Source organism: Podarcis melisellensis (assembly GCF_964234715.1).
Source record: "Podarcis melisellensis genome assembly, chromosome: 11".
Lineage (NCBI taxonomy): Eukaryota > Metazoa > Chordata > Lepidosauria > Squamata > Lacertidae > Podarcis > Podarcis melisellensis.
The window spans coordinates 49,656,350-49,676,029 of NC_138543.1; the positions used below are offsets into that span (position 1 = coordinate 49,656,350).

The 19,680-nt window shown below is 42.3% G+C and overlaps 1 protein-coding gene across 4 annotated transcripts in view; it reads right to left on the bottom strand.

Annotated features, from left to right (window-relative positions):
- WDR7 (WD repeat domain 7) overlaps nucleotides 1-19,680 on the bottom strand; it is a 216,620-nt gene that overhangs the window by 196,027 nt on the left and 913 nt on the right. For all 4 annotated transcript variants that reach the window (XM_081929554.1, XM_081929553.1, XM_081929556.1 and 1 more), the window contains exons 2-3: nucleotides 2,705-2,876; nucleotides 404-510 (exon numbers count right to left, since the gene is read on the bottom strand). In XM_081929554.1, coding sequence (XP_081785680.1) covers nucleotides 404-510; nucleotides 2,705-2,863 — 266 coding nt within the window. In that variant the 5' untranslated portion in view covers nucleotides 2,864-2,876. The remainder of the gene's footprint in view (nucleotides 1-403; nucleotides 511-2,704; nucleotides 2,877-19,680) is intronic.

Here is a 19,680-nt window from a genome sequence, read left to right on the forward strand (position 1 = left end):
GGTACACTCTTTCATCTCATGAGATAGAAGGATGCCAACCACCCTCCCTCTCCTCTTAGCGCACCCTCAAATCTGCTCTGGGGTCTCCCAAAATCTCTGGAGTATATTTTAGGGGTGCTGTGAGTGGGGAGGGGAGGAAGCAAACCAGCGGAAGCTTTGTTGTGCTTTGGGAAGTTGTTTTGCATGCACAAAGGGCTCAGTTGGCCACAACCTTGAATCTCTAAGTTGATCTCTTGACATCTCCTTCTGATGAAAGGAGGAGGAAGGGCAAAGGTTCAATGAGTGCTCATGACCTTTTGCACCATCGGTTGCAAGGAGGCTATGATGCTGCACAACAGTGAATATTTCAAGAGAATGAAAAATTGAGAAATCAATCACATGGTTGGGAAGGGGCTATACTTACCCACTTTCTGATGCACTCACTATATACTGCTTCTCGGACGAAGCACTGGCCTTGGACAAGCAAGTAACTGAAGCTGTGTGACCAAACAGCAGGGCTCTAGGATTTATCTGGGATCAGAGAAACAAAGGTATTCAGGATTAACGAGAAAGCACCTGAATTGCTGAGCTTGATCACTGAATCAAAAGTTACCATAGGTATGGAGAAAGTATTTTGCCAACTTCTGGTCAGACAAGGTGGTGGCTCTCCATAAAAGCCAACGCCTTGACAATGCCTTGCAAAGGAGTGTGCACAGGACACAGGCATTTAATTTTTTAAAAAGCATTATAATGCTGTAAGGCACAACTATTTTCTTTACAATGAAGTAGCAAAAAGAAAAAAAGGTTCTTCTGGTGCCTCCATCTCCCGGGTTAGATCACTCAATCTGTTGCGCAACCAGTTTCTGCTAGTGCAACTGCTGCATTGGATTCTTCTGTTACATAACATTAAAAGTCACCCATCTGCTACTGCAGGAGGCCTTGCACTAGTGGACAGAGAACACTGGATACAGCCCAAAGTCTCAAATGACCTAGATGCACTACTGCTTCCCCACCCTTAACTCTGGGTTCTGATGGCCAAAGCAGAAGGTCCCGCAAGACTTCTGAAAGTTGCTCAGGCTGTGACTTTAGCAAGCTGGCAATAGGTGTTCTACAACATGAGGGCAGCCATTAAGACTGCTTCTTTGTGCACCCTTGTTGGTGCTCTTGGTGGTTCTCAGATTTTGTAACGAGACAGAGAAAGAGGCAGCCTCTTAAATTCTGTTATGCTTAAGCTGTTGAGTCTTAATGACACATTCAATGAAATGGAAGCCATTCTTTTAGACGAAAACAAGGAGACTTTCAGTAGTTAAATCTAAGAATTTCTGTTCCTGGATTAATAATAATAATTTATTATTTATACCCCACCCATCTGGCTGGGTTTCCCCAGCCACTCTGGGCGGCTTCCGGCAAAGTATTAAAAATACATTAAAACATCAGTCATTAAAAACTTCCCTAAACAGGGCTGCCTTCAGATGTCTTCTAAACGTCAGGTGGTTATTCCTGTAAGTGCCTGCTGTTCATAATACCAAACGATTGATCTCACACTTTGTGGCCAATGGCTTGCTTTCTCAGCAAGACCAGTCCACATTTAAGACTTTTCTTTGCATACAGAACCAGTTTACAATTTATGCAAGTTGATGCCTTTTATCCAATTTGTATAGGAAAGTTTTCGCTGTTGCATTCCACAGCTTTGCTTCACATGCGTAAGGTATCCCAGGTCAGGAGTACACACCTTTCACTGGCAGAGAACCATAAAATATTCCAGCACAAACACACTGCCTTGTATTGCTGCTGTCACTTCAGAATTGCCTAGCACTATTTGCTTTAAAACAGATCACTTAAAAATGAGTGTCTCTGGCTTTAAATGGCACCCAGGAGCTGCAAGCGGTGTTACCTTGGCCAAATCAGCTGCTATGTGCCTTTCTAATCTAATGTCATAAGGCTACGATTGGTAGAAAAACGTTTTATTTTAAAAGTTACTGGAACTTCACAGAGCAGATCTCTTGTTTAAGCTACCAATAATCATTCAAACAACTGAAAGTTCCATTGCTTCTTCTCGTTTTCTATGTATGTGCAACAGACATGCAATTAGCTTTGAAAGCTCACCCTTCATAAAGAGAACAAAGAACATGGCATGGCATACAGAAGATGTGAACTTCAGCTTCTAGTTTATTTATTTGGCATTCAAGCCTGCACGATCTTTAAAGGCTTGCTGCAAATGCCACCACCACCTAACTATACCACAAACCAAAAAAACACAAGCGGACGAGGAGTGCAGTTTTACAAGCAGAATTGTTTACAACAGACAATGCATTCCCAGGTTCAGCATCTGCATTAGTTATTCATGTTAAATTGATCTAGCAGATTGACCTCCAAAAGGTCAGGGGGAAGGGAGAACCCAACAGAGCCGCTTTCCAGCAGAATTCATTGATTTTCCATGCTAATGATAAAAAAAAATCAACACTCTCTCCTACAAAAGCAACCCTATGAATATCAATAATATATATTGATTGTTATGCATCAGCTCAAGCAGCAAGGTTTTGCTTTGGAAGACGCATGCATACCGTAACTATGCCTTATCTGTAGGTTACTAGACACACACTCAAATCTGATTATAAATGTTGAGAAATGTGTTTAAATTGTGTTTCTGCAAAACAGGGCATTAATTACATTTAAACAAACCTAGGCATCGTGAAAGACATCGTATAGTGCACAGTTAACTTACCTCCAGATCTGAAGAGAGGTCCCAGAGACATATCTGTCCATCATGACATCCCGTTACAATCATTGACACATCATCCATTAGTAGGATGGCCGATACACAGTGAGTGGGAGCTTTGCGTCCCCATAGCACAATTGGTAGGACCAAACTGTTGCCCGCCATTATGGTATCACACCTGTAAATGCAATATGCATAATGATGATGATTAATTGATATAGATGCCAAAATGGCTTCTTATTTCAATTCCAAAAGTAAAGAATAACCAAACTAATTTTATTTGTATTGAGATAAGATATGTGATGCATTTAAACATCAAAGAGCGTTCTACAGAAATGCATCTCGGTTCAATACCATTGCACGTGCCACCAAAAACACACACACACACACAAAAACCTGTTTGAAAGCTCTTTAACTTTTTTATTCACCCAGCAAAATTCCAAATGAGTTAAGGTTACCCGGAGAGGGGCAGTGGAATACTCAACATTGAGTTTGTAATGAAGGGTTCTTCAATATTTAATTAAAGAAACTCATGTGTTAATGTACTGCTGCCTTGCTACTCCACCAGTCATTTAGGGAAAAGAAAGTGCATGTTGTCTATTATCAGCTGTGGCCCAAGAGAAATAATCATTGGGAAATAAATATTTCAGAAGTTCTCGACTCAAGTAAGATGATGTTCAGTTTCTTTCTCCAAACGATACTTAGCATACACAGAGGCCTCATTTGCACAACACACTAAGATTGTGACTGAGCCATAGATACAGACCAATACAAGTGTACACACTGCATTTGTAGAGAGGAAGTCATGCATCCGTGGCAGAGTTTGCTTTCTAAAATCAAAGACAGACCCTGGCCGATATAGAGTAAAAAATAAAAATAAATCTTCAGGATATGAACCAAAATCAATTACAAAAAAATTGAACATATACACATAGACTGGTTTTTTGTTACATCTGTTACAACTGAATGCTTTCTGAATATTTTTTGAAAACAAATATTTGGATTCTATTTGATAAAAGTCTGTACACTATTTTAAAAATGGTTTTCTTACCATTAAGTAAAAAAATAGTCATAGGAGGTAAGTGATGTCTTGCAATATTGACATTTGTACTTTGTAGGGCAATTATTGGCCTCCCTTTTTGTGATTTTCTCTGGGGTTTTTGAAGTACACACAGAGCCTGTGCTTCAGGAAGAGAGACAACAGCTGGGTATTATTTCACCCTTCAATGCATCATCACTTCAGTGGTAAACAGCTAATTTGGTATGCCATAAAAAAAAACCTTTAAAAAAACTTAATTTGTGCTGCCATAAGAAAATTACACAGCAAAATGTGACCTTTCCAAGGGAAGATGAAGCAGCTTCCACCGTACCTGTTTTTAAGATTATTTCATTATTTAAGAATAACACTACAATGGTCCCTCTTACTCTAAATCATTACACAGAGTAATTCTTAATGCAGCCAACAATTATTATATAAGGGAACAGGACATCCAAGCAGATCAACACACATTGTACAAGTCAATACAAATTTGACTTATATCACAGCGTCGTACTTTGGGCAAGCTGCACCATCAAATATGACCCTGTCTGACATAACTGACCATGCCACCAGGATCATCTGCCATATACAAATATGTAGCCGTCCTTCTCCCTATCAAAAGCAACAAGCTTCCTGGCGCCCAAGAACATTTGCTGACTCTTAGCCGTGCTCAAAACTGCAACTGGTTCCTACCAGGGCCGGATTTAGGTTTGATGAGGCCCTACGCTACTGAAGGCAATGGGGTCCTTTATATGTCTAGCTGTCCTTTGTCAACAACAAATTGTCACTGTTTTTTGTGTTGAATGTGTGCTATATGGTAATTTATGGACCTAATAGGTATCTAAACCTATTTGTGCATGTTGTCATGCAACCAGTCCATGCAGAATGCAGGCACCCTATACAGTGGACGCTTGGGTTGCAAACGTGATCCGTGTGGGATGCATGTTCGCAACCTGCAGCGGTGCGTCTGTGCATGCGCATGTTGCAATTCAGCACTTCTGTGCATGCGCGACCCCCCAAACCCGGAAGTAACCCGTTCCGGTACTTCTGGGTTTCAGCGGGTCCGTAACCCGAAAAAATGCAACCTGAAGCATCTGTAACCCAAGGTATGACTGTATATAGAAATGAGCAAACCAGTGGTATTTTAGGGAGCAGGCGAGCAGGCAGGGCTCATGACTTACCGGGTACATCATAGGAGCACATCACAACTTATACCATGACTTACATCATAGGAGCACAACACAAAACACTGTTGCTTATATTTTGGAAATGTACATCCAGGGTTATTTCCCTCTATTTTTGGGGGGGGGGCAAGAGAGTGGAGCCCTAACCTGTAGCTTGTCTAGCTTATACGTAAATCCGGTACTGGTTCCTACCCAATCCTACCTTTCTATCAATGTCCCCTCCCCAGCTATAATTTGCCTGTGCAAATTTCTCTGGCCCTGAAAGCCTCCCCCAGTTCCCAGTCTCCACCTGTCCCACTGCCTTGTGGAACAGTTTGGCTCCCCAACCTTCACTTTCACCTCAACCCTCAGACAGATTTGGCCAGACTACCTTTTCAGAAAAGGCTTTGCCTTCTGAGTCCTGACAGGGGCAGCCCATCCCATTTCGCCACCTGAGGAGAAACAGGAAGGTGCTGCCGCACCACCCATCACCCGCCGAAACCTCACTTACTTGGGTGATGCAGCAGGTGCTGCCTCTGGGGTTTCTGTCCCCCAAGGCAGCTGCCTCAACTTGCCTCACTGGAGGGCCGGCCCTGCCCTGTGACAATCTAGGTCCTCTTCCTAACCCTCACACGCCCGGACCCCGCATACAAATCAGACACCCAAAGTTTATCACGCTAAACCACCTTCCAAAATTTCTGGTCACCTAAAGCCATTTATTTGTTAGTGTTACTGGCAGCTGGACTAAAATTTGCAAGAACAGGGTTTGTTAATCGCATCAAAGCACACTGCAATACCTCAGCCTCTCAGTGAAGTACCGTATTTTTCGCACCATAGGACGCACTTTTTCCCCTCCAAAAATGAAGGGGAAATGTGTGTGCGTCCTATGGTGCGAATGCAGGCTTTCGCTGAAGTCCCCTCACGCTCCCCAGGCTTCGCACACCTCTCCGCAAGCAGCGGGAGCCCAGCGCCGGGCTCCCGCTGCTTGCGGAGAGTTGCCTGCATGCTGAAGCCTGCGCGTGCTGAGCTCAGCGCGTCCAGGCTTCGCGGACCTCTCAGCAAGCCGTGGGAGCGCTCCCACGGCTTGCAGAGAGCTGCCTGTTTGGGGGCTGGGGTCGGGGGAAGCTCTAGCTTCCCCCGCCCCAGCCCCGCGCCTGGGGGGAAAATAATTTTTTCCCCTTTATTTCCCCCCAAAAAAACTGGGTGCGCCCTATGGTCCGGTGCGCCCTATGGTGCGAAAAATACGGTAATTCAGACAAGACCTGCAAATGTCATGAGCCAGAAGACAAATATCCAACAGCATGCTGAAGGGAACTTTTGTTACTTAAGTTGGTGGACTAGCTGGACTACCAAAATTATTTTCTGCTTCAAAATGGCCATGTTTTCTTCCTTCTGCAATACAAAAAGTTTTGTGCCTCTTTCGTGTGCTGTGCTGCAACTGCTCTGATAGTGTTTAAAGTCAATAAATTTTGAATATAGCTTATTCAAAGTTTGCCAGTTTATTTCGGTCCTCTGAACAACTTCTGTTTACATCAACCTCTGTTATCTAAACTACACATCTTCCCTTTGGCATAAAACATGTTTAAACCAATCACATACGAAGAACCACACAATCTGGACAGAGAGCAGGGCAAAAGACACAAAACAAGAATCAGCTTCAAGGCTGCAATCACACAGTATATTCACTTACATGGGACTCAATTGTGAGGAGATATGTAGAGTATTATACCGAAAGTGGGCAATGGTCCCAAAATGATGATCTGCAGGTATTATTTGTACAGAATAAAACACCAATACGCTTAAGGTACTAGACATGCACAGAACTGAGCATATTTCTAATTTCATAGCACCCTATTTTAGGGTGCTCAAGATATCTATGCATTACTGCAGCACTAAGTACACAACTGAAAAAGGTACACATTTCCTCAATTTTTTTATTTATTTCTGCCTAATAAAATAACAATATATATTCATAAAAAACAGATTACTTCTTTAAATTAAGAGGCAATATATTCAGCTTTCCAAAAAATTAAAATACGGCCCTTCTGTGACTTTCCCCAAACACATTTAAGGTAATGAATTTAATATCACTCTTCCTTCATTCATACGGCATTATAAACTTCATTACATCTGTCCATGTAGAACTCAGGATACATGGAAGTTATCAAACACATTTCGGCATAGAATTGCACAAAATTCCCCAAAATTATGGAATACCATAATGAACAGGACCAATAAGCCGCTATAAACATCTACATAACAAGCAACCAACACCAAGCTTTCAGAAAGGAAATATTAAATCTAGTCAAAGAAGGAATCTTGTTTTTACAACTACCTGTTTCCTTTCGTTTTTTTAGCGCGGGATCTGAACGCTTTTAGTACTATCTTCATTTTCAAGAAGTGCAAGCTCATTTTGACAGAGGATAGGGCTGGTCGGTTGGAACAGTGCAGGCTTCTTTAACAGTACATTTAGAATACCAAATATATCTCAGTGAAAAAAATCAATATTTTCACATCAATGATGGAAAAGTACAGTCACAAACATATTAATCTGCTAACAAACAGTCCTGAAGCTTTCGGGCTATGAATAATTATACTCTGAAGCACATATTTTCTGCAGGACTGGTGCTGATCCCCAACCCTCGGCCTGGAGAATCTGAAAATATATCATTAAGAAATCACTTTCTCAGGACCTTCAGAAGGTCCCAACACTCTGCTCTGCTGAAAGAAAACTCAATCCAACTCCCACTGAGTCTGTAAAAAGCTTTAAGCCTTCCAAGCTTTTTTCAGCAGCATATTAGTCTTTTCATTGTTTTTATTTATAGTTTCCTCTGTAAATTTCCACAGACACAAAATAACACAGTCACGATCGCTCCAAACGAAAGTGTGTACAACTAGGTTCAACTTAGAGAAGACACGCTGAAATTAAAAAACATGACTACGTTAGGTCAATTACCGTATTTTTCGCCCTATAGGACGCACCGTCCCATAAGGCGCACCTAGTTTTTTGGGGGGGGGAAATAAAGGGGGGAAATTATTTTTTCCCCAGCCATGAGGCTGGGGCGGGGGAAGCCCGAGCTTCCCCTGACCCAAGCCCCCAGAACAGGCAACTCTCCACAAGCCGTGGGAGCCCGGCGCCGGGTTCCTGCGCCTTGCGGAGAGCTGCGCAAAGCCTGGGCACGCTGAGCTCAGCCTTCGACATTCAAGCAACTCTCCGCAAGCTGTGGGAGCCTGGCGCTGGCTCCCACAGCTTGCGGACATCTGCACAAAGCCTGGAGAGCAAGAGGGGTCGGTGCACACCAACCCCTGTCGCTCTCCAGGCTTCAGCGAAATCCTGCATTCACCCCATAGGATGCACACACATTTAATTTTTGGAGGAGAAAAAGTGCGTCCTATGGGGCGAAAAATACGGTAATTAGAATTAGCAGAAGAATGCCAGCTAAAAGATACTAACTCTCCTGGACTTACTTCCAAATGAGAATTTCCTATGCTTTGTTTCTCATTTACACAATCAGTGTGCACTCCTTTACTTAATTCTTTCACTAAATACGACAACAGGAACTACAACTGTGAGCACTATGCCAAACCAAGTCGATAGGTTGCTTACTTCTTGAATGAGGGCAATCTGTCTCTCCTTAGAGCAGGGGGGGGGGGGAATTGTTTTAAGGAAAATTTTAATAAAGGAAGGTTAACGGTTATACAACAAAAAGGAAAGAAAATTATTGTTTATTATAAGCAGACGGGGTAACTAAAAACATCCCTTTTTCCCGGAAATGCTATGTGGATCTTGCCCCTCTGACCTCTCACCAAATCATATAAACACATTTCTGCCCCTGCAAGTGAAAAGCTTTTTGTTCAGCCGGCTAACACACACCCACACCCACACACCCACACACACACACACACACATATATATATATATATATATATATATATATATAGTCAGGGAACTGACATCGGAGCCAGAAGTGGAGGCAGGGCTCCCAAGCGATGCCAGAGAAGGGCCAAGCAGGGAGAGAGGGAACTCATCGGCTGGGGAAGGAAATCAGCGTAACACCAGGGATAAAGGGGGGCGGATGGGGGAATCGGAGAGGGGGCTCCAGGACTCTTCACTGGAGACCAGCGGGGAGAGCACAGATCCTCCGCTGCGCACACCCACCCTGCGCAGAAGACTTCCGCACTTGGAAAGTAGGCATAGACTTGGTGTCAAAGAACTTCTTTGCTGGAAGAAGTTCAAGAAACGCCCACTGACGGATTCTGATAGCGACTGAACAGCCACAAAGTGAAGGGCTGTCCAGCCAGGAAAGGTTTAACCAGGCTACCTAGCCAGGAGTGGCGGCAACTTACGCACGAGCAACCCCATATAACCATTACACACACACACACACACACACATATATATATATATATAAACTAATACAATGCCTATCATTCTTGCAGATTACCAGGATTAGGGGGAGTGAGCAAAATTTCTCTGTGCTAAAGAGACACAGCACTCCAATGTGAATACCTTCAGCAGGGCTCGAAATACTGTATCAGGGAAATGTCACCCTCAAGTGAATGAATGGCAGCTATTCACTTTATATGGGAAGGGGGAGAAAGGGTACACCTGGGAACACCATTCAAGTAAGTAGAAGCTTCAACTGGCCCTAGAGATCCAACCTCTGAGATTTCAAGTGTACTCCTATCTAAGTAGCCCCACCCTGAATCTTCATGGCACAATATAACGTCACAGGGTTAGGGGGATTGTTGTAAGTAAAATTCTAGTGATGCATTTACCTCCCCAGTTCCAACAACAATCACCTCCAGTTTTATCCACGCGGGTGGCGCTGTGGTGCAAACCACTGAGCCTCTTGGGCTTGCCAATCGGAAGGTCGGCGATTCGAATCTCCGTGATGGAGTGCGCTCCCGTTGCTCTGTTCCAGCTCCTGCCAACCTAGCAGTTTAAAAGCACACCAGTGCAAGTAGATAAATAGGTACCGCTGCAGCGGGAAGGTAAATGGTGTTTCCTTGCGCTCTGGTGTCCTGTTGCACCAGAAGTGGTTTAATCATGCTGGCCACATGATCCGGAAAGCTGTCTGTGGACAAATGCCAGCTCCCTCGGCCTGAAAGCGCGATGAGCGCCGCAACCCCATAGTCACCTTTGACTGGACTTAACCGTCTAGGGGTCTTTTACCTTTTTTAAAAAACCTATAAGCCACTTTTACCCAGTCCCTGATTCCATATGTTATCCTCCTACCTGTGGAATGCATTCGCAGTACATAAAACTTGGACTTTAACAAAGCAAGAAAATAACTGTTCAGCCCTCCAGAAGTGTAACTAAAGGAAAGAAAGGTGGAGCATATATTCAACCACAAGCAAAGAAGAATCCAAGGACAAGAAGGAAAAGGACCAAATAGATTCACAGAGTGATTCAAAGTGCCTGGAATATTAAATATATATACAGTCATACCTCTAGTTGTGTTTGCTTCATGTTGCGGATTTTCAGGTTGCAAACGCAGCAACCCCGGAAGTATATACTTCCGGGTTTCGCCATGCGCGCATGCGCAGAAGCGTTCTGCATGCTTCGCACATGCGTAAAAGTGCTCTATTGCGCTCCGTGCTTGTGCAGAAGTGCTGCTCTACAGGTGAAACTCAGAAAATTAGAATATTGTGGAAAAGTTCATTTTCATTAATTCAACTTAAAAGGTGAAACTAATATATGAGATAGACTCATGACATGCAAAGCGAGATATGTCAAGCCTTTATTTGCATATATGCACATGTACTCAGCTTCCTGGTCTTCCATAACACCTCAGCAGTGCCCCAAGCTGATAACATCCATGCCACGCCGCATTGAGCCAGTAATTGATGCAAAAGGGGCCCAAACCAAGTACTGAGTACATGTGCATGCTTCTACTTTTTTTTTATAATGAAATATTTTTAGAATGTGTGATTATTTGACTGTTTGATTATTTGATTGTTGTTAGCCGCCCTGAGCCCGGCTTCGGCTGGGGAGGGCGGGATATAAATAATAATAATAATAATTATTATTATTATTATTATTACTTCTCAGAGGTCCAATATTGCTCTATTTGCAGTCCTTGTTTTGCTAATTTCATTTAATTTTCTGAGGTTGTTAGTTTGGGGTTTTCATCAGCTATACGCCATGAACATGACAATTATAACAAATAAAGGCTTGACGTATCTCACTTTGCATGTCATGAGTCTATCTCATCTATTAGTTTCACCTTTTAAGTTGAATTACTGAAATAAATGAACTTTTCCACGATATTCTAATTTTCCAAGTTTCACTTGTAGTTGCGGACTTTTCAGGGTGTGAATGGCACCCCAGAACAGATTGTGTCCACAACTAGAGGTACCACTGTATAGCCCCTATTTATCATTCATCTTGCTAATTTTTGTGCCTAATTAATCCTAGTTCCCAGCTTCAAGGGATGGCTCAGCCACTAGAGCATAAAACTCTTAATCTCAGGGTTATAGGTTTGAGCCCTACATTGAGCAAAAGATTCCAGCATTGCAGAGGGTTGGACCACATGACCTCTGCGGTCCCTTCCAACTCTACAATTCTATGGGTCTGGCCTGGTGACATGTGGCCTATGTAATTGGCAATGGGAAAGTTTAGATACCAAAAGGTTGAAAGGAAGGGAATGAAGAGCAAAACTGAGACTTTTTTAAACGAGATAAAATTAAGGGCAAAAGCCAGGTCTGAATACGCTGAAAGCTACTTACATAAACTGTAATTTCATAGCATACAAGGGGGCAAAATAAATGTTAAAGCTTTATTCATTATTAATTTGTTTAAACGGTAATTGTTTAAAGCAAACAAGCCCTAGGTGGTGATTGGAGAAGACTAAATTATACCCCTGTATGCTCAAGCAATGACTCAAATCTGCATTTTGAAGTGTGATGCAAGGTTCAGCTCAGTTGATCCTAATGGACTGTACAGTGGTACCTCGGGTTACACACGCTTCAGGTTACATACGCTTCTGGTTACAGACTCCGCTAACCCAGAAATAGTACCTCGGGTTAAGAGCTTTGCTTCAGGATGAGAACAGAAATCGCATAGTGGTGGCACAGCAGCAGCAGGAGGCCCCATTAGCTAAAATGGTGCTTCCGGTTAAGAACAGTTTCAGGTTAAGAACGGACCTCCGGAACGAATTAAGTTCTTAACCTGAGGTACCACTGTATGTCACATAGCAGCCTTAATACCAACGAGCCAACAAATAAAGGTTTTAGGATCTGAACACCCACTGCATTGCACCTCAAGAGTCGAGCCAAGGTATTTTGGGGCATGGAAAGGGACTCAACTGCACCTCGACCTCAACTGATGAACCATAAGTACACACATAAAGCAAGTGATAAAATTTTAGAACAAGAGTGCAAATGGCACTCAGAATAGTAAGATTAATCTGGTACTTAAGCCCCACACAACACAGCTCCATGGGAACTTATCACATGGTGTTATCTACTACAACTAGTCATATCCTTGGAAATTAGGATAAATACACAATAATACCATCATCACAATAAATAATATCCAAGATTATAGCTTTATATTTGAGAGGAAATCTCAGTATCGCTTATATTTTCCTACAGGTAAAGGCTTGTATTAAAGTATGGAAAGAGAGAAAGAGAGAGAGAGAACTGTATTGAAAAATCAATAGCTGTAGAATTAAGCTTGGAATCCTGCAAAGCCCAAATGAGCTGGTGTGGAGACAAATGATTAGAGCCGGTTTTGCAGCAATTGTGCTCTATTCTGGTGGTAACACGAGGGTTCAGAAACATTGAGCTTTATTTATATCGCTACTGAAGATCATCATTGTGTCCAGTGTGCCCTTTATATATACAAAAAAGGTTAGGAGGAAAATGGTTGAGTTCTCTGGTAATTTTTAAGTACCAGAAGATTATCTGGGAAGAAATGCATGTTGACCCAAAAAATTTTTTTTGCTGTATTTATTAGGAACTTCTGCTGGGCGAGCTGAGGAAAAAAGGGCCAAATTGAAGGCATGAATGCCCCACATACTCGATGCACTTGTACTTAATGGATTTGAACATTATTTGGTTTTGACAAAGTGCTGCAAATAAAAATCCAAATCACTATTCTGAGCCTGGTTGTTTGAGGGCTTTTAGGAAATTAAGGAGGCAGTTTCAGACCTAGTTGCCATGGAGACCAATCCACATCAACGATCAGTAATCAGGCTATCATTATCCGCAGGAGGGCCAAAGATTGAACTGACCTGGAAAATTAGCTATGCCACTACTTATAAGGGTAATCCCTCAACACAGCTGAGGGAAAGAACTCTGATAATGTGCCAATAAACACAAACATTAACTCATCTGTGCATTCATATGCCTTCCTTCTAGCAGGCTCATCAGCCTGCAGTATCTCAGGCTTCCAATAGTTGCAAACTTAATCTTTTTCAAACAATGCAAAAACTAAATTGCGAAGGATTTAAGACTTTCCAAACATGCAAGAACTTAGATCTTTGCAAGTTATACAACTTATAATAAACATTAAAATACCTCCCTTTGTTTTCATTAGAAAGGCACACAGTAGAAACCTTGGATGTAAGTTAAATTACTGTATTTTTTGCTCTATAAGACTCACTTTTTCCCTCCTAAAAAGTAAGGGGAAATGTGTGTGCGTCTTATGGAGTGAATGCAGGCTGTGCAGCTATCACAGAAGCCAGAACAGCAAGAGGGACTGTTCTGGCTTCTGAGATTCAGAATATTTTTTTTCTTGTTTTCCTCCTCCAAAAACTAGGTGCGTCTTATGGTCTGGTGCGTCTTATAGAGCGAAAAATATGGGTACATTTCCCCCTGTTCACATGAACTTCTCACTGAATATATGGAAGTGGTGGGGACTGATGCAACTCCCAAAACTAAGTGGATACCCTGGTTTAGAAAATGAAACCAGTTGACTCCTTTGTCAACAAAACCAAAGCTTCATTAGGAGGAAATGAGATAGTAATAAATTTTAACTCCCCTTGCTTCATCTTCCTTTCCTTATAGGTGTAATAGGGACAGATGTTCCAAAGAAAATCCTCACTCTGCATATGACAACAGCAACTAGAACAGTTGCCCTCCAGATGTTTTTGGCCTACAACTCTCATGATCCCTAGCTAGCAGGACCAGTGGTCAGGGATGATGGGAATTGTAATCTCAAAACATGCACAGGAATGGAAAGAAGGGAAGGTTCCAACAAAGGAGGAGCGGCTTTTGAAAGCAATGCAGAAATGGCAAAACTGAAAGCAAAATTGAGAGACGACAAACTTTTCATAAAAGAATGGAGGCCTTTCATGGGCTATTAAAAAAAAAATACAGTGAAATGAAATTGCGGGCAGGACTCGAGATAAAAGCAGCAGAAGAAAAATGACAAAACAATTGCAGTAGAGAGACTTTGTGTGATACATAAAGAAATAATGCAGTAGAAAATGTTTGAGTAAAAACACTGCAGGTGAGGCAGGGAAGTCAACTTATGAAACAATGTAGTTGACTTGAAGGTTATTGTGAAAACGTTTGAAAAAGTTTATTAAAAATTTACACACACACAAAGTATAGCTGCAGCACTTTGAACAGCTTTTTGGTTTTTATATCGTCTGTTGTGTTCAATCTGTTCTCTCTGATTTCCATAGAGCATTACTGTGTGGTCAACCCATACTATATATTCAGCGATGTCAGAGGCATATAAAAGGACAAAGGATGAGAGGAGGAATGGGGCAAAAGACAAAAGGAACCATGTTAATAACTGGCACTGATATATTAATCTATTGCATTTATAAACCACCTTTCTGCCAAGACACCCAGTTTTTAAGTGCTAAAGCAAATTACCATATTTTTTCATCTATAAAACGCCCCCATGTATAAGACAACCCCTATTTTTTTAAAACCTGAAATTAAGAAATTAAGTTGTTTAGCTTTTTGGGGGTGTGGGGGAGATCACTTCCGCCAATCGCTCACCCACCTGCCCGCCATTGCCGATCGCTTGCCACAGCCACTGCCAATCGCACACCTCGCCTCAGCTGCCAATTGTCTGCCCACTCACTGCCACCAACAGCCCACCCATCCACTTGCCGCAGCTACCAATTGCCTGCCTGCCTTGCCACAGCCGCCAATTGCCTGCCCAACTGCTGCAGCCACAGGTACCAACAGCAGGCCTTTCTGCAGCCACCAATCGCCCGCTCAGTCTCCTGCCTGCTGCTGCCATTAATCGCATGTCCCCCCTCTGCATTCACTATCCATGTATAAGACGGCACCTAATTTTTGCCTAATTTTTTAAAGCAAAAAGCATCGTCTTATACACGGAAAAAGACAGTATAGAAAATGTGAACTTGGCCAGGCGGGTGGAGGCAGTCCAACTGGAGCAAGCCCTGGTGCTGTCTTTGCCTCCCTCCCGCCCTTCGTTCTTCCTTTTCACAGTCAGCATTAGAAACTGATATATAAGCTAGGTGCCAAATAGCCCCTTTAACCAGGGTTACAGTCACCAAAACAGAATGCCTAGTTGTCGTATTTGGGACCAGACTTCTTGAAAGTTGTATTTTTCAATACGACTTTTTGGGTTCCTGAAATTCATTCTGAATGTGTAGATGAAAAATAATGGATAGAATTCCACAGGATGGGGTGTTAGTGTGTGAAAACAGTCAAGATCCAAGGATCCCCAGGCATGCACCTCCACTTGCTTCTAAGAAAACAGGCACACATGCGCAAATATTTGCAAAATTCATCCCCAATATGAATTTTTATCCTGCAGTGTTTTAAGCAATGTGTTGGTTTAAGATTACTATAAAAAGTGCACTACTGTTAAAATTATTCCCTCCACACACTCATTCAGATACACTATTGGAAACATGCTTCATAGTTTCAAGCGAAAAAAAGAGACTATTTCAAGCTGTCACAACACAAATCACACTTATGAATTCAGAGCTCAAATCCATAAATTTTTGAAATAATCATTTATGTTTTCTAAAATCATAAGTTCTGCACATGAAGACAGCTCCCATACCATTCATAATTTGTTTTACTAACCAAAGAATGAAAAAGGGAACTTCCCCCACAATCTTGAGTTATATCTCTGTTCGAAAGCAAGCTCACATTGCTTGTTCAAGAGGTCTTAAACGGATCTAGAATAATACCTTATAACACATATTCATGGCACAAGTTACACAGAAAAATTTGTATTTCATGGCCCTAATGCATAAAGAGTTGTATTCCATGGGGAAATTAATCATCATAACCATCCCTGAAGTTTGTATTCAATGCATACTTCCTCAAGAATAAGTCCACTATAGTAAGCATGCTCAGCAATGCCATGTGCTTGCACTACAGATTCTGTGACGGAGGCTAGGATGAAAGGAAGTGCTGAAGACATCAAATGAGCTTTATGGCTCAGACAGGATTTGGATCTGGGTAGGCCCATTCAAAGTGAGCACTCCAGCTATTCTACCACACTAGTTCTCAGCGTCTCAGTCTTTTCTTCATGTCTAGCATTACTTCAGTATTTTCTGGCTTTTGCTCACCAGAAGACAGAAACATGGCTGTGAAAGGAAATTACTAACTCCTGAAAGTACAACTTGCAACACTCCACTGATCTATCACTAGGGTGTCATAGGCCACCCCTCTGTGAACTGCACAACAAGCACACACAGTTGGCTCTATGGCTCAGTGGGATTTCCTGTGCTCAAGTGCAACACTCTAACCTCTATATATACCATGTTGGCTCTGTTAATATGTACGGTATATAGAATAGCTGTTTGCAGAAATATGTGCACAGTTAAAGGTTGTGTAGCAGGGTGATTTTTTTTATATGCAGTTGGTATCAATACAGTACTTCGCTCTATTATGTGTGGGCATGCGTTTGTTTCCCAATATCTCCAACACAGTTGAAACAGTTTTTCCAAACTTTTGGAAATGTGCTCTCACTTGTAAAGGTGAATCAACGTTATATCTTTTTTGGGGGGGTGGGGGGGGGGATACACAATGAAATTTCAAAGTTGAACAGTTGGGAAATACCTCATGCTCACCTAGCTCTTATGTCATAAGCAGCATTAATTCAGCACCTCCTCTGTTCCTCGAACCCTCACAACACCTCCATCATATTCACCTTCCTATCCAGCTGTACATACTATCCTCTGTCTCTTCTTCACAAACTCTCTACTTTACCGATGCAACTGAGCACTTCAGGAGTCAAGAGAGCTGCAACTTTCGTGGGTTGGAACTGACATTTTGGGAAACCTTACAGAAGGGTGCGGGAAAAATGCTGCCATCAGCTCCCTTCAGCCCCATCAGCAGTCAGGTATAATGGGAGTTGTAGCCCATCATAATCTGAACAGGGACATGTTTGTCTCCCCCTGCCTTACACCTTGATTATTCATGGGTTTTTTGTCAATAAAGCATGCAAAAATATTTGTGCTACATCTATTTATCCTGGGGTGTGCCACCAACACATTGTTCTATAAGAAACTGACTTAAAGGCTTTGCCCGAAGCTTCTATTCCCAAAGAGATTATATTATTGATCTGAAGTTTATTACACCTTTGTCATCCCATTTCCTCCAAGAATGACCTACAGAACAATTTTATGCATGTTTACACAGATGTAAGCCCCACTATGCTTAGTGTATATTGTCTGCCTGTATTAATGACAGCGATCTTACAGATGTTGAAAATATAAGAAATAAATTAGCTAATTGACCAGCTGAATGTTTATACCATGCATTTACTATACTTAAGTAACAGTTATGATAGCAGAAAGGTTATATACCAACACCTGAACCAAGTCAAAACTCAGCGGAATGAAATATGAACTTGTATTTAGATTAAAATGCTCAGACGTTACACAGCAACAATTAAAACCACACGCTATTCAGTGGCCATAGAACAAAAGGTTCTTCCAATGCACTTGTGTTAATTAACTCAAGCTAGTCTCCCAGCACATTTTGCTTCTTGCCAATTCCAGCTGGCTCGATAGGGAGAGAATAAGAAGCTGCTAAACTAGGGGTGTGCTAACCCTCAGTTCAGAGACCTCATCCCTGCCTCCCAAACAAATATCCCCACTCCCAAAGAAGCCACTGATTTGACAGCAGAAGCAAATGGGGGGGGGGGGGATAAAGTAGGCACAGAACTGTGGAAGCAGCCCAGCACCCTAATAGCAATGCAAATTGGTCCTCCCCACACATCAGTTTGATTATTTTATCAGCAGACAGGTGTGGTAACTATCCCTAACTGATCTGCACAAATCTACTGAGGGGTGCAAGTGCACCTCCTGTTTCGAAGTAGATGGTGGCTACACAGACCTAGCAGCTAGACCATAGAACAGAAGACATGGATAAAACAGCTATTCATAAATGCCAGAAGCATGCATTATGCCTCTCTCTCCCTCTTGCAATTTCTGTAAAACTTTGCTAAATCCCCTCCTGAGCCATCCTAACTTGCTCTTGTCAGCACCTACCTGCTACCTGGGATTTCCTCCTATATCATCTGAATAGCAAAGCTGTCATCATCACAACATCTCACATACAGTCAACATAATACTGCTGAATTTCTATGTTTGTGCTCTCTCAAGCCATACACAATAATTTACCCTGATATTTTATCCTTTTTCATACAAGCTCCTCGCATACCTCTCTTCCAGACACCCCATTTCTCTGTCTCATAATGGGATCAACAGCTAATATGTAAAGAAACAAGTTACAATGCATTATGATGGCCTCAAATCATAAGATTAAAGATTTCAGTAACAATGGAGGTTGAAACTCTAATACAGACCCACTTGAACAAGGAGAAAGGGAATGCCAGAATGCCAAGTTTAAGGTGACAAGTAACTACCAAAAAACAAGTTTCTAAGTTTATTAATTGTTTATTATTTATCACTCACTTAAGCTGATCTTTGGGAAGTGAGGGAAATTTCAAACAAACAACAATTTTCTAGAGGTAAGAGTCACATTGGTTGCAGGGAAAAGAAACAGCTGGAAAGGACTGATAAAGTCTGCCACCCTATCAGTGCCCAAGAAAGTTCAGCCACCCAACTGCATCACCCACAGAAAATAGATGCTTTTTTCTTGTACCAGTGAGAATGGAGTAACTCACTGCTCATGTTGCAGTGGCAACTCGGCCAACTAAGCCTGCCAGACCATGCCAAGCAAATGTTCAGTGGCCATCATCTCTGAAGAAAGGATTTCACACCAACAGGGCACCAAACAGCCAAGGTAGCATTTACAAACAAAAGATCCTGATCTGGAGATGCAAGTCACAAGTCCACCAGAGAGAAGGGTTTTGTGAGGAGCCATTAAAGAAGAGGTATCTTCCCAGAAGTCCGGGAAGTATTCTAGGCATAACAGTGACACTGGTTGAACTCTACAATAGGTGTTTGTTTTCTATGTGGTACTCCACAGTCCCCTGCTCTTCCTCACTTTCACCTACACATGGTACGAGTAAACAATGGGGTGCAATTCTAAGGTGCTAGAATAAAGGAGTTTCCACTCCAGGGCTGAGGATAGGCCTGGCAAAATCAGTCTCAAAGGAGACTGGGCAACAGGTGTCAGTTGCCATTATAGGCAAGGTGGGGGCAGAAGCAAGCAGAAAGCAGCTGATGGCTAAAAAGCAAGGATCTGAAGATGTGCTGGAGGGTATGAAAGGGGCACTCTTGCCCCCCAATGTCAAGTGAAGGGCAGCAGTGCACTTGGCACAGAGGGAATATTGGTGGCACCCTCCTGCTGAAGGAGAGGTCAAAAACTGCACCACAGCAAATCCAGCCATCATCAATGGCCAAAGCGGGAATGAC